This window comes from Trichogramma pretiosum, unplaced genomic scaffold (genome assembly GCF_000599845.2).
Source record: "Trichogramma pretiosum strain Unisexual culture from Peru unplaced genomic scaffold, Tpre_2.0 scaffold7, whole genome shotgun sequence".
Lineage (NCBI taxonomy): Eukaryota > Metazoa > Arthropoda > Insecta > Hymenoptera > Trichogrammatidae > Trichogramma > Trichogramma pretiosum.
In genome coordinates this window covers 2,780,708-2,794,921 of record NW_019641639.1, presented here as the reverse complement: position 1 = coordinate 2,794,921, position 14,214 = coordinate 2,780,708, and the positions used below count along the sequence as shown (strand labels likewise).

The 14,214-nt window shown below is 40.4% G+C and overlaps 1 protein-coding gene across 1 annotated transcript in view; it reads left to right on the top strand.

Moving 5' to 3' along the window:
* LOC106648479 (fibrillin-2) overlaps nucleotides 1–14,214 on the top strand; it is a 94,738-nt gene that overhangs the window by 62,225 nt on the left and 18,299 nt on the right. The window contains exons 3-6 of the mRNA XM_023459595.1: nucleotides 12,011–12,263; nucleotides 12,344–12,492; nucleotides 12,830–12,970; nucleotides 13,577–13,702. Coding sequence (XP_023315363.1) covers nucleotides 12,011–12,263; nucleotides 12,344–12,492; nucleotides 12,830–12,970; nucleotides 13,577–13,702 — 669 coding nt within the window. The remainder of the gene's footprint in view (nucleotides 1–12,010; nucleotides 12,264–12,343; nucleotides 12,493–12,829; nucleotides 12,971–13,576; nucleotides 13,703–14,214) is intronic.

The following is a 14,214-nucleotide window of genomic DNA, read 5'->3' as shown; positions in this document are numbered from 1 at the left end:
AAAGTTTGCGTGGGGAGCGGCTCTTTTTCAAATTCACCGCTGTTCATAGTATTGTATTTTGAAACATTTCAAATAATACATAGGACATTATTAATTTACCGTTGCTCAGTGAATCTTTTATAAATTAATATAAATTGAATCAATTATTAATCATTAATGTTTGCTTGATCGATCCGTTGTGGGCATTGCATACTTCCTCCATTGCATTACAATCATCACGTACGTGGTCAGTGCATTACCAATCTGAAAAATAAAAAAACTGTATTGATTTTTTTCAAAAATCTTAGCAATGGCCAATTACCGATATCATCAAACTTTCGTCCAAGGAAAAAAAACCGAAAACTGTAAATTGTATCTTTTGGAACATCAACGTGAAGGAAAATTTGTTCAACTGAAACAAAAGTAGATTACTCGTTCATCTTGTCTTGTTTTATTTTTAATATGAATCACCTCGGTCTCTATATCTGCATGCTCTGGATCGATTAGCATGGTGCTTACGATTTTTTCCAATCTTTGGTTCTAAAATAAATGTAAAAAATGTACTTGTCATGAAATATTAAAATCAATCGATAAAATTTTACCTCGTCGATGCAATCGGTAACGTTAACAGCCAAGCTCAGCGGAATCGAGATTAGAATTAATTCGAATAAAATGTTTCTAGTCAGCCCTAAAACACCAGCCCCATCGTACCAAGTAAGCTCTTGATTATCGTGCAATAAAATATAAGTTTGCAAGATCAAAGTTACGAATGTCGTAGATATATCGATGAGGATCGTTAAAGCATAAAAGCGCGACAAGTCTCGGGAAAAATTGAACAAAGTCGCGTGAAGCTCGAAAATGAGCGACAATTTTTCCTTCTTTTTCTTCCTCTCATTGAGTCGGATCAACTGGGCCACGTGAACTTGACTGATTTCCATCATGGCATCGTTCAGATTTTGAAGCTCACCCTTGAGAAAGATGAGAAAGAACGTGTACTGCATGAAAATACCATTGATAATGTTCATGCTGTAGAAATACGAGCACTCGACTATCAAGCCCTGGGCTTCCGCGATGTTTAATGGGAACCTTATTAATATCCACAATCCGTTGAAAAATATATAAAGTTGTATGCATTTGCACAGTGCCGTTTTGACCGACTTGGATGCTTTTTTACTGACTCGCAGCGACATCTCCTTGATTTCCATGACTTTGTGAGTTATCATTATCAAGTCGTCGACTTTGAAAAAGAACACGACAAGAGTGAAAATTGCGGCGAAACAGCGCAGATATAACCTGATTCTGAAGATGTGCATATCGAATGGATTTTTTGGCCTCCATTCGAACCAATGTCCGATGGTTAAGTTGCCCAATACGCCCGAAGCGAATAAAGCACAACCCAAAACCAAATTATATAAACGAGATAGTCTGCAAGGGGTAAACTTCCAGTTATACGTGGGTTTAGTAAACACCTCGAATTTATAAGGCACCAGCCCTAAAATTTTGAAGCTGTATAGCAAAATGAGTAGAGCTACCACTTCCCACTTGGCTAAAGTTTTAGTGGTCATTTTGGTTTCTATTCTGATACTGTAGTTTTTACGACTTTCATGCGACATCCACGCTAAGTGTCTTATAAGTACAGCATTAAAAAATTATTTTTTATGAGATTCTTTGTTTGAACTTATATTACTTGGTTCTTGTCAGTTTGTTTTTAAAATTATTCATAGCATGAGGTTCAAACAATTATGTCATTAGTCGATTTGCTTTTGTGTCGAGAGAATTGAGAGAGACTTCAACCATCAATTAGAACATTATCTTTTTTTATTTTGAAAACTCATTGAGTGAAACAGAGAGTACTCTCCTGTTAATAAAAATGTAGCAGTTTTTTTGTTATTGATGAATGGATACAGCTATTCAGTTGTTTATTCTTTAGTTTGTTTCCTCCATTGCACAATGATCATTACGTACGTTGTTAATACATTTCCAATCTGCATTAAAAATTAAAACAAAAAATAAGACATTTCAATAATTCAGAGCAACGATAACAACAACTTACAGAAATCATTAACTTTTCTTTCAAAGAAAAGAATCCATAAACTGTAAAATCTATCTTTTGAAACGTCAATGTAATGGAGAATTTGTTCAGCTGAAACAAGAAAAAATACTTCAGTCTTTCTCGTACTGATTTATTACTAAACAGATTCACCTCATCCGACATGAAGGCGTTTTGAGGATCCATGAGCATGGAACTTATGATTCTTCCAGTTTTCTCCGTCTAAACTTGATTCATATGAGTTTATACATTAATACCTTTGAACGAAGCTTCAAAACAATTACCTCATTTACGCAGCCTGTAACGACTATGGTCAAGCTCAAAGGTATCGAGATCAAGAGAAGTCCTAACAAAAGACTTCTATAAATGTGCAATGGGTAATTTAAATCGCTGTACCATTGGTTCTCCACGTGTTGATACAGCAAGCGATAGATGTGCAGGATCAGAGCTACCAAAATCTCGGGTATATCGATTAGGATCGATAGCGCATAAAAATGCGATAGATCTTGAGAAAAGGTGTGCAGGGCCGTGTAAAGCTTGAACAAACGCATCAGTTTATTTCGTCTTATTTGTTTGACGTCGAGTCTGATTAACTGAGCAATGCGAGGTTGACCCATGTCCATCAAAGTCTCGTTTAAAATTCGAATTTCACGTTTGAAAAACAGTAGAAAAAACATATACTGAACGAAGATACCGTTGATGATGTTGATCGCAAGGAAGTACGCGATCGAATTGATGACATATATGACTTCGGAATAATTCCATGGACATCTCTTAATAAACCACAACACATTGAACGCGATATGAATTTTGATACAACTCCAGAGCAATTTTTTGAACGTGACCGAAGTTTTTTTATTGATCAGTTGAGACATGTCTTTGATGGTCATTAATTTGTTTATCAATTGAACGAATTCGTTGGCTTTGAAAGCGAACACTAGGAGACTGAAGCACGCCGCGGTGCATCGCATGTACGATTTGACCTGCATGATGAGCACCTCGAACGAGCTTTTCGTCGTTTGGTAATAACTGTGTATCTCCGCGTTCGTAGTCACAACGCCCCAAGTCATTATGAAAACGACTAAAATTAAATTGTACGCGCGAGACAGCCTGGTACTGGTGAATCTCCAATGGTAGGTGGGTTTGGTGATCATCTCGAACTTGGCCGGCACCAAACCTAAGAATTTGAAGTTGTACAGCATAACGAGTAGAGCCAGGACGTCCTTCTTGGCTAATGTTTCGGTGGTCATTTTCCTTACTGTTCTTGTACTGGACTGTTATTCCGGGTAGAGGCGCCACCACCTTTCAACGCGGTCGCAGAAACATGTCCGCTCGATACGAATAATTAAATTGATATTTGTTCACGAGCTATTAGGCATTGACGCGAGTGAGAGGAAAAATGTCGATTTTTTATTTATTTACATTTAGAAATTTTTCTTACTTAGATAATGATCATCAAATAAGTGATAATAGACACAGGAACATTTAATATTTTTATAAAAATTCTTATGAATATTAAAGCATGTATTTTTGACTCAGAAAATGACATAACATAAATTAATATTATAAATGCGATCGTCAAAAATTAAAATTCATTCTTATTAGGTATATATTACCTGTTTTTTGTTTTAAAATTATCAGTGTATCATCTGTATTAGCAAAAAAAAATTTATTGTTTCAAAAGCTAATAATTCATGTTGTAAAATGTACCACTTATCTGCTGCATCTAAATAGCGTTTACAATCGAATACGCAGAGAAAGGAATTTTTCGTAACTCAAATTAGACATATAATGGAAAAAATGAGAATATTTCCTCTTCGTGGGCACACAATCTTGTGAATGTTTACAAATCATACTCATCATTGACTTTGAAAGTAAATAAAATATTAAATCGAAGCATTTAATGCAGATGAAGTTTAAAATCAGACTTTAAAATTAATGCAGCTGATGGTAAATGTTATTCTCGGTACTTTTACATAAAATCTTCGTTGAATAGTAATCTACAATTATTGATCCATACGCTGCATAAAAAAATGCGTGAAATTCAGTCAAATACAATAATGTTGAAATGAAAAAAGCAAAAAAATTGAATTCTGTTGTCAAATTTAAACATTTTGATTGAAAATTAATAACTTAAAATAGTGACTCAGTGTTTCTGTTGATTACAACAAAAATCAATCTAAATTCAATTATAATTAATGCCAAGCTACGCCACTAGATGGCGAGTAACTTATTTCCTGTAAATCTGCATGCGACAAAGAAGAAATGAATCTATAAATCAAAGCAAGATTTGTAACAAAAATAAAACCAATTTGGACGATACGTTTCCAACTTCATACGTCCGAAAATTTCCCACAGCACAGCTATATGGAATTTACTTTTTCTTACCCGCGTGTGGGTGGCCATATATCGTCGCCTCAGCGCAAGAACCGCACAAATAAACTCAAGTGGCAAAAAGGTGCCTTAATCCTATCCTTTTAACATAGGGATAAGGTTGTTTTTGCTCCTTAAGTTTATTTGTGCGGTTCTTGCGCTGGGGCGACGATATAGAATCGATTCGAAGTCCATTTGTTCAATTGCTTGCAGCGCGCGCGCACTATACGCGGCCGTGCAGCCATTATTGTTTCGCGCAGCAGCACCCGTATAGCAATAAAATTTGCACTCGGGTCTTAAAACAAAAAGCTTCGCGCGCGCGCCGCAATTTCAATCAGCATTAGCGCGTGCTCAGGAAGGAGAGTAAAAAATCACATACACGTATACGAAGAGCGCATGATCGTTAAAGAAAAAGAGAAAAACCTCATCCTTGCGCGCGCGATGAAGATTTGTCAGAGTTACGCCGGCCGTAATTGCGATACTTCGATCTTATACATCGCGCGTATCGTGATATAATATTACGATACATAAATTAGAAAATGTAACGTATTCATTATATACACATGCAGCTCAGCGTGCACAGTTAATTAATCGAGCTCGGGCGACGCGACCAACGCACAAGTTCAAATCCCATCGTATTATAAGTTTCGATCTACGGATCGATAACTCGGGAGCGTACATAGATACGTTTCTCGGCTCTCGCGCGCTATATACCGATTGCTTATTAAACCGTTGCACAATTCTGCCCTATAACTGTGTGTGTGCGCGCGCACTGCGAGATCGATGCAGATAATGATTATATACTCGACTAATTAGATCGTTTCTGTTCTCGCACGTGAGGGCGCCGATTGTGTAACGAGCTCGAGGCGAAAATACAGCACGCGTATACGTATACAGTCATCTAGTTTTCCGTTCACGATCCATCGATCAGTGCCTGTATATATAGGAGTAGATTTTCGCGCCTCGATCTCGGATGACATAATTTTTCCACCCGCGATAATCGCAAGCTCGTATACTTAAATCGGCCGGATATTCGAGATTCGCTACTCAGCCTTATAGGCTGTGAGCAATACGTTCACCCGATAGCATTGTGTCACTCGACGCCCAGCTCGTTCGTTCGCTCGCTTGCTTGTGCATGCGATGTGCAGACGCGTAAAGACGACGATAGTCTCTGTACGTAATAATCAAGCGCAGGTGTGCAAGCATATACATGTAACAAGCGAAGCGTGTAACGAGGGCCTCGATATATCTATATATAACATTTGCGCCGAATCATCGTCGTCGTCCCCCCTGCGCACTTCCGAGTAGTAAGATCGTGTGCCCCCCCNCCCCCCCCCCCCCCCCCGTGTGGTTAATTATATATTATATGTACACAGCGGCGGCGGCGGCTATCGAGTGTTCATTATCAGCAGCAGCAGCAGGGGTGGCTGTCGGTGCGCACGATGCAATAATCGATTACTTGTAATTAATTTCCGGTTTCTTCTCTCTCTCGCAGCTATGGTCGGGTGCGTTGCGCTTCGCATTCAGTGGTACAGTAGCGATTCGTGTGTTCCGATGAGAAAGTTTGCCGTGCTCTGTATAGCCCGCCGCTTCGTTGTTTGCTCGTTTTATCAAACTTATATGCGTATACTTCGATACATATTCGTTTCGTTCATTCAATCACCATATTATAATGCTCTCGAATTTCAAACTTAACTCGACTCGAATACTCGTCTAGCATCTAGAGAGTTGAGGAGAGAGAGAGAGAGACATTTCGTCAAAATAGCTCAATCTCGGCAGCTAAGTAGTAATAGACCCGTGCAGTCAGACGAAACGGCTCGTCATCCGTATACTATATACAGCTTAGCGCGCGCCGTTACCCTTGTTTGCGGGGAATTGTATCCGCTTATGCTGCTTCGCGAGCCGAGATCTCGTCCACGCAGTTGGAGCACGAGCTCCAGAGATTGTTATCCGCGTCCAGGCGTATGCCCCGTGGTGTGTACGTCTTGGAATGGACGACTAGTTCGTGAGCTTCTCTGCTGCTGTACACGTGACGATGTAAGCTCTCCTGCGAAGCCTCCGAGCATTGTATTGTATGTACAGAGACAGAGAGTCGATCTTTTGTTCCGTAATATAGCCGCGCGCTATTCGTGTATAATTGTGCAAGCTCCTCAAAGATCCCCCCACTTTGAAATTGTAATACGGGCTATAAGGACGAATCGATGCGCGTGCACGAGATTATAATTTTGAGTTAATGTCGAAATGAAAAGGAGCTGCAGGTAGCAAATAATACCGTTACAATTGTGCCTAGCCCAAAGATAAACAGCTCGAGCAATTATAATGTACTTTTGTGAACGTCGAGCTTGCATGCGACCAGTAACAATTTTTTATCGCGGTAAAGCACGTTTATAGTTGAAAACAAAAAATAAGTAAAAGAAGAAGACGACGAAAGAACGAAAGAAGATGAACACACTCACAGGCGGCTGGCGGCGCACAGCAGAGCAAACGAAAACCCATCAACGAGTGACACAATAGGGCCGAGCTAGATATATGTGTACACCACCGTCGCACACGCTTTGCGGGTAAAATAAACTCGCGGGTAGTATACACAGACGGTAGCTTAGTGTATATAAACAGAGGCGCATGTACATAACGGAGAACAGCGAGTGCAGAGAGACAGAGACACGTAATGGAGAAGGATATTCCGCTCATTACACCGGGAAGGGGGGGGGGGGCGACGGTATGCGCGAGCGAGCGTCGTTTAATATTACGATTCATGTGTGTGTGTGTGTGTGTGTGTATAGGCGCTCTTTTGTACGATACACGCAGGCGAGCGAGCGGCGATGAATCTGCCCTGCAGCAGCACGTATAGCTCGTGTGTGCGCCGCGGTTATATGCGTTACATAACGCTATGGCTTATGTGTAGTTTATATTGGCACTTGGCCATCTCTCTCGATACTACGACGACGAAGAATACATATGCACGCACGGGGCAAAGAGAGATGCTATCCGAGGCTTTGACAAACGACGTAATATGATTAATTTGTCATGCGCGTGCGACACATAATAGTGCTCTGCTCGCTGAATTTCCATTAAAGTCTTGTTAAATGATATTTTTGATAAAGGTATATCCACTTGCCGATCGGGATGATGTTCCTCATTATTTACTCTGGATTGTAAAAATATATTACGCGATTTTTCGATTTTTTTCTGTAAGCTATCCTGTCTTAACATAAATAATGGCCTAATGACCATTGAAAAATCACGTATGTTAAATGTTTTGAAATATAAAACCATTTATTGGCTTGTTTTTGACAATTTTTCTATTACAATATTATGTGACAAATATTAAGCGCGTTTCAAAAGACTTTAAAATTATAAATAAATCATTTCGAATTGTAGAGATCAGTTTTAAGCTACTTTGAATATGACAAAACCACTTTAAAAATTCAGCACTAGATGGCGAGTAACTATAAATCTGTAAATCTGCAAGTGACAAAGTCAAATTAATATATATAAGTTGAAGCGAGAGAATGAATTCTAGATAAATTAATTCGGCTCTTTCGAATTATCTTATTTAAGAATTTACCATCCGAAATTGCAAAATCAAAAGTAATAAGCGTTTTTTTACGATCAAGTTTAAGTTGGTCAAAAACTAGCCATATAATGTCGAGTATTTCTATCCAGAGAAGAGTCTGGCTCTTCTTGACCTAAACGACCATTTCGACGTTACATTAAAAGTGTACACACACACACCCACTCGCAATCGCAGCCATTTGGGCAGCAAATGTACAAAACTTCCTCGAGAAAATAGCTCGATATCCTGCTTTTGGCAGCTGCAGCGCGCGCGACTGCAATTTCCGATATCTCGCGTTTAGGCGTCGCGCACACATACTATAACGTACGTATATACGTGTACGTCGCGTCGCGCGATCGGGAGCCGCGGGAAAATTTATTCGTCCTGGTCCAAGTCTAGGACTCGGCGTACGTGAAAGTTATATCGCGCGATAATGTTGCAGGCGGGGATCGCGCGTAATGCGCGACATTATGTGTTCAGCTATTACATCGAGCAGCCGCAGAGGAATCATCGTTTTTCGGCATGTAAAAAGTCGGCGCGAGTAAAAATGAAATGGTTATAGAAATCTAACATCTCCAACTATACTCCCAAAAATAACTCGATTGAGTCCAGATTTTTTTTCGAGTTTCATTCGAGTACTCAAATATTCAAGTACCCACGGCTGACGCGGACTGACGGTCGAACTAATCACGCAGCTGACCCGTGTTAGGTGAGAGCAGTCTGCATGGCGATATCTTTGTAGCGTCGTGCTGTGCCTGAATTCCAATTAGTACAGGGCCGTTGAAAACTCGAAGATAAGAAAGCTTAAATCTAGCGAAGTAGGGGCATTATCTATGACTATGTATAAGCTGTTGTCGTTATTGACGTATATGTTATAAATAAAATAGACAACACTACGCTTCTTCTATACTTTCTCATTGATACAGAATTTTCGTAGACTTTTACTCTCCTTAGCTCGAATTACTTTTATTATACTCTATGAATGAATCGTAGTTAATTGTACAGTCAGCACACGTTAACTTACGACGCCGCAGTGTCAACAGAGAAAATCGCGCCGATTTCATTATACAGAATACTTTCACATATTCATAAATTGACCCTACACTGAAAGAAATTTGAGACTCTTATCTTACCGCTTGGTAACTAAATGTGCTACGGTCTGGTGGTGCTATCGTCCGACACGGTGGTATCGTTTTAATCTCAACTGCGGCGATTTCGCGCCCAAAACATAAACAAAAATCGCCCAATTTTGAAGTAGGAATGATCTATGTACTAGACAAATTTTCGAGAGAATTTGAATTGGGTGTGATTAAATTGATTATTAAAATATAGCGTCTCGCGTTCTGAACTTCATCGAGAATCTGGAGAAAAGAGGTACACAATTTTTACGATGGTTCACCGACGAGTCATTTGATTATGTAATTAACGTACTTAACAAATTCATCCACGTTAATCAATGTTTGTTCTTTGTGCCACCTATCGGAGACACTTCTCACTGCTGCGCGTACATCAATATTTGATATTGTCTTGTAAATAAACCAATTTACGATTTTTCTATATTGACGAGTACATGATCATTTGTCACCTTATCTGGGGTCCATGCGCGTATAATACCGCGCGCTCAAAGATTTCAGAACGCAAAGTGTATAGAAAGTGCGCGTATAAGATCCCAAACAAAGTTGCGGGAAAAATCAGCCAGCATGGCAATATCTTTGTAGTGTCGTGCTGTCCCTTAATTCCAATTAATACACTGCCGTTGAAAACTAGAGGATAAGAAAGCTTAAATCCAGCGAATTAGGGACATTGTCTATGCCTATACGCATATATTATGAACAAAAGTCACAACACTACACTTCGTTTATACTTTCTCATCGATACAGAATTTTCTCAGACTTTTACAGTAAAATTTTACTCTCCATAAATAATAAAATGAATAAATCATAATTAATTGTGCACTATGCGGAATCTATTTTCGTCCATTGGAACGTGAAACGGAACATGTTTAAGTATGCGAATAGATATTCCATTTAATAATCCATTCAGCGATCAAGTGGACAAAAATAGACTCCGCATAGTGTACAGTAAGTAGACGTTACGACTCCGCTGTGTCAAAAGAGAAAAATCGCGCCGATTTTATTCTACAGAATACATTCACATATTCATAAATGGACTCTATAGCGTTTCGCGTTTTGAACTTCGTCGAAAATCTGGAGAAAAGAGGATACAAAATGCGACAAAATCGACAAAATATTCATATACGTACCGACACGACGCTCTACGACTTGTTCTAATATATTAATATACTTAACTACTTCGTCCGCGTAAATCATGTTTGCGCTTTGTGCCACCTATTGGAGACACGTGTTACCATTACACGTATATCAATCTCTGATATTGTCTTGTAAATAAACCAATTTACGATTTTTCTATATGATTATTTGTCACCTCGTCTAGACCAACGCTATCGAGATGTTAGGAAACAATAAATTATTATAAAAAAATGTAATAAATTGAAGTAAAGCACGAGAACTTGACAAAGACAATCGAGTATTCGCGTCTAGATACGCAGCTCGTAATAAAACTTCTTTCAGGATCGGTATAAGTCGTCCGTCGTATATTTTCCTCACACTCTTTTCCTGCGTTCACTGCTGCACAAACTCGAAAGGTCGCAACTCTGGGCAGAACTAGGCGAAAAGTCATCGGCGCGCGTCAAACGACAACTTGGTTGTTTTACGATTATTAAGGTCCACGTGCGTATAATACCGCGCGCTCAAAGATTTCAGAACGCAAAATATAGAGAAAGTGCGCGCGGGATCCCGCAAAGTTGCGGGGAATATTTTTTTATCCCCTCTCGGATGTAACAGGTACACGTTTTTACGGTCGCGTCGTTTCGGTAAAAACAATACTTTTGTTGACAAAAACGTTCGTACAACGCGCGTTGTAACCGAATTAGCGGCTTTTTTTCTGAGCCCCGTATATGCCCATCGAGAGATTGGCATATAAACGCAATCCAATCAAAAAGTTATTCTCGCGCGGGCAGGCAGGCGCACAAACGCACGCACGGTCCATCGGTGTCGAAAAATCAAAACTCGAACCGCAGCTGGAAAGAGAGAGAGATGAAATCGGAAACCGTCATTTGACTTTATTTTCCCATTTTCGCTGCGTGTGTATATAGGGCCACGCTATATATTGTATTAGATATGCACAATAAACGGAAATTTATCGAGTGCCTCGCGGTGTACAGTACTATTTCACCCTCTCGCGGGCTCTGTTTATTTCTTTGTTTTTTTTTCTTTTTTTTTAACCACCACCACCACCACCACTAGGCGAGGGATAAAAAGCCAATGCTTTAAACTTGTCACGATGAGAGTCGACTCTTGCGGTTATAATGGAACATACACCAGCAGCAGCAGCAGCAGTGGCAGCATATATACATAGAAGCTGTAGATCACACGGTATTCCATCGTAAATAAAAGAACGTCATAATTCCACCTTTTGATAAATTGCCTCGAGCCCATTGTTCCTCTCGCTATATGTGTGTGTGTGTGTGTGTCTGTGTGTGTAGCTGCGCAGGCTGCACCACAGCCGCACCGCACATCGTTCAAGCTCTATCAGAGCTGAATCTCTCCGTATATATCCTCAACCTTTATTTCCCTACAGTATGTATATGCGCGCACACATTCGCACTTACTATAGGAACAGAGTCGGGAAAGGCATATAATACATGTTATAAGTGCACATTGCCTCGAGATCCTTTTCTTTACTCGCCTAGCATAACGTTATTATTGGTCCGGATGATTCGCCGCGACGTCGGCTCACAACCCCGCGGGCGGGTCGCTTTCTTTATCGCAGCGACTATCTGTTTTTCTCGAATCGACCAACGAATTTATAGCTCTATTATTGAATGCTCATGCGCTGATTACACACGCGCGCGGACGAGGATCGCCGGTAGCGATCTCACGTATTTATCGTCGATGTAATTTATCGACTCTACTTATATGATATTTATCGGGCCTCGATCTGTGAATCGTGTATTTGTTTTCTCGTTCAAGGAGGTGGCGAGGCGAACTTTCGTCAGGACTTTTTCCTGGGCGACGAGCCACCGCCGCCGATCGTCAAGTCGTCGAGGAGGAAGAAGCAGCCGAACAAGAAGAGGGGCAAGGGACGCAAGAAGGAGTACCTGGGCAGCTTCAACGCGGATTTTTTGGCGCGCCTCGACGCCAGCTGTCCGGGTAAACAGAGAGACTCGCAGCCGGCCGTGAAGCCGCCTCGCGTCAAAAATGCTCGCGTTCAAAAATCCACCAAGTAAGCAGATCTTTCCACGTTGTGTAGGTCCTCTCTATTTCACTCTTGAATATTTTTTTTTTTTTCATGTGCGCAAAAAGAAAAAACCTCGAGCCGCCGCACAATCGATACCAGATGGCGATTTACAAGTGCGACGAGGGCTACGCGCTGCGAAATCCCGACCAGGAGGTGCTCTACTGCAGCAACGGCACGTGGCTCGGCGTACTTCCCGAATGCGTCAGAATCGACGGTATACTATTATATACATTGCGCACAGCTATTTCGGCTTATTGTTTTATTCATATACGAAAGTAAAATGAACGCGGGACTCGGTAATGGATACCCGCCCTTATATGATTGGATTTCGTTTTAGTATTATATACATATCGATGTTTGCAGCAATAGATTGCGCGCAGGGGCCATAAAAATATATTATTGTTTTGTTAGCTAATGGCTGCAGCGCAGCCTCGCATGCATGCGCAAAATGCAAATTGCCCCCGAGGATTTCCGATCTATATACGTATTGTTTTATATTTATTTTTGTTCTTTATCGGCACGCACCCAACAACGAAAAAAAAAAATAAAAGATCTGATCACGGTGAAGCCATTGACGAGGAGATGCAGCAGCGACGGCGCCGTTTGCCAGCAAGTCTGCACCGACACCGAGGACGACATTAAGTGTAGCTGCTTCGACGGATATAGCATGGATGAAGCGTTCAATTGCATCGGTGGGTGTTTTTTACGCGAATATTAATTATTATTATTATTATTATTGTTATTATAGAATACTTTGACGAGCTGTACATGAATAATTTCGAGGATCGTTTCGACGTTGCGTATTTATATATTAATCCGCGCGATCTATCGATTCGTCCTATTGTTGTAGTACACATTATATAGGTTTGGCATAAGCGTCGATATAATAAATTCGGGTCAAAACATCGTGTATGTTATTTTATGTATTTACAATTATTATGTACGCGGCGCAGATATATATTCACGGGTATGAATTCCATATACGATGTACAACAAGCTGGGCGCGCGTCTATCGTAAAATTCGATCTCGATGCGCGCGAGCAGTAGTCGTATAACGACGGCAACGATGCAGGCAGAGAATTTTGCGAATTGCCCCGCAGGCAAGCCCCGGAAATTAAAAGGCGGCGATTTTTAATTTTTATTCGTGGCTGCGCGGCTATTGAAGTTATAATATTTCCTCTTTTGTGCGATCATCATCGTCATCATCATCATCATCATCGTTGCAAGCGTCAATAATAAACAGACGAGAACATACGCACACGCCTTTCTGTACATGTATAATGGCCCAATTGTTACAGATATCGACGAGTGCGCGGAAGGCACGTCGGGCTGCGAGCACACGTGCCACAACGACCTTGGCTCCTATCGCTGCGAGTGCCATCCTGGCTACGAGCTGGACCAGCTGGATAATAAATCCTGTCGAGGCGAGTATAAGACATTAGCATTACGATGCGTCGTATCGAGGAACGCGGCTCAAGTATTATGGCAGAGAGCTGTGGAGTGGCGATACGCTCTTTATACTTTTTTCTTTTGTCGATTTTCGAAACTGATCGTGTCAGATCGTCGATACCAATTACTTAGAGATGATATTGATTGAAATAAATATTTTAGAAAAGAATACAAGAATGCATTTGTAGGATGGTGACTATTCAACAGATACATGTAATTTTTTCATTCAGCTTTGATTTATATAATACACCTTTACTTCGTCACTTGCAGGTTTACAAATATCGGTATTCGCCATCTGGTGGCGAAGGCTTAAAATATAGTATGTTATCGTATTTAAGGGGTCTGAAATCTTGTTCTATTTTCTGTAAACAATCAAATTGATATTTTTCAGTTATTAAAACCTCGTTGAATATTTATCATGGAAAATCGCCATAAACAAGCCAATTAACGATCATGAATTTTAAAACACTTCGAATTTTCGTTTTTT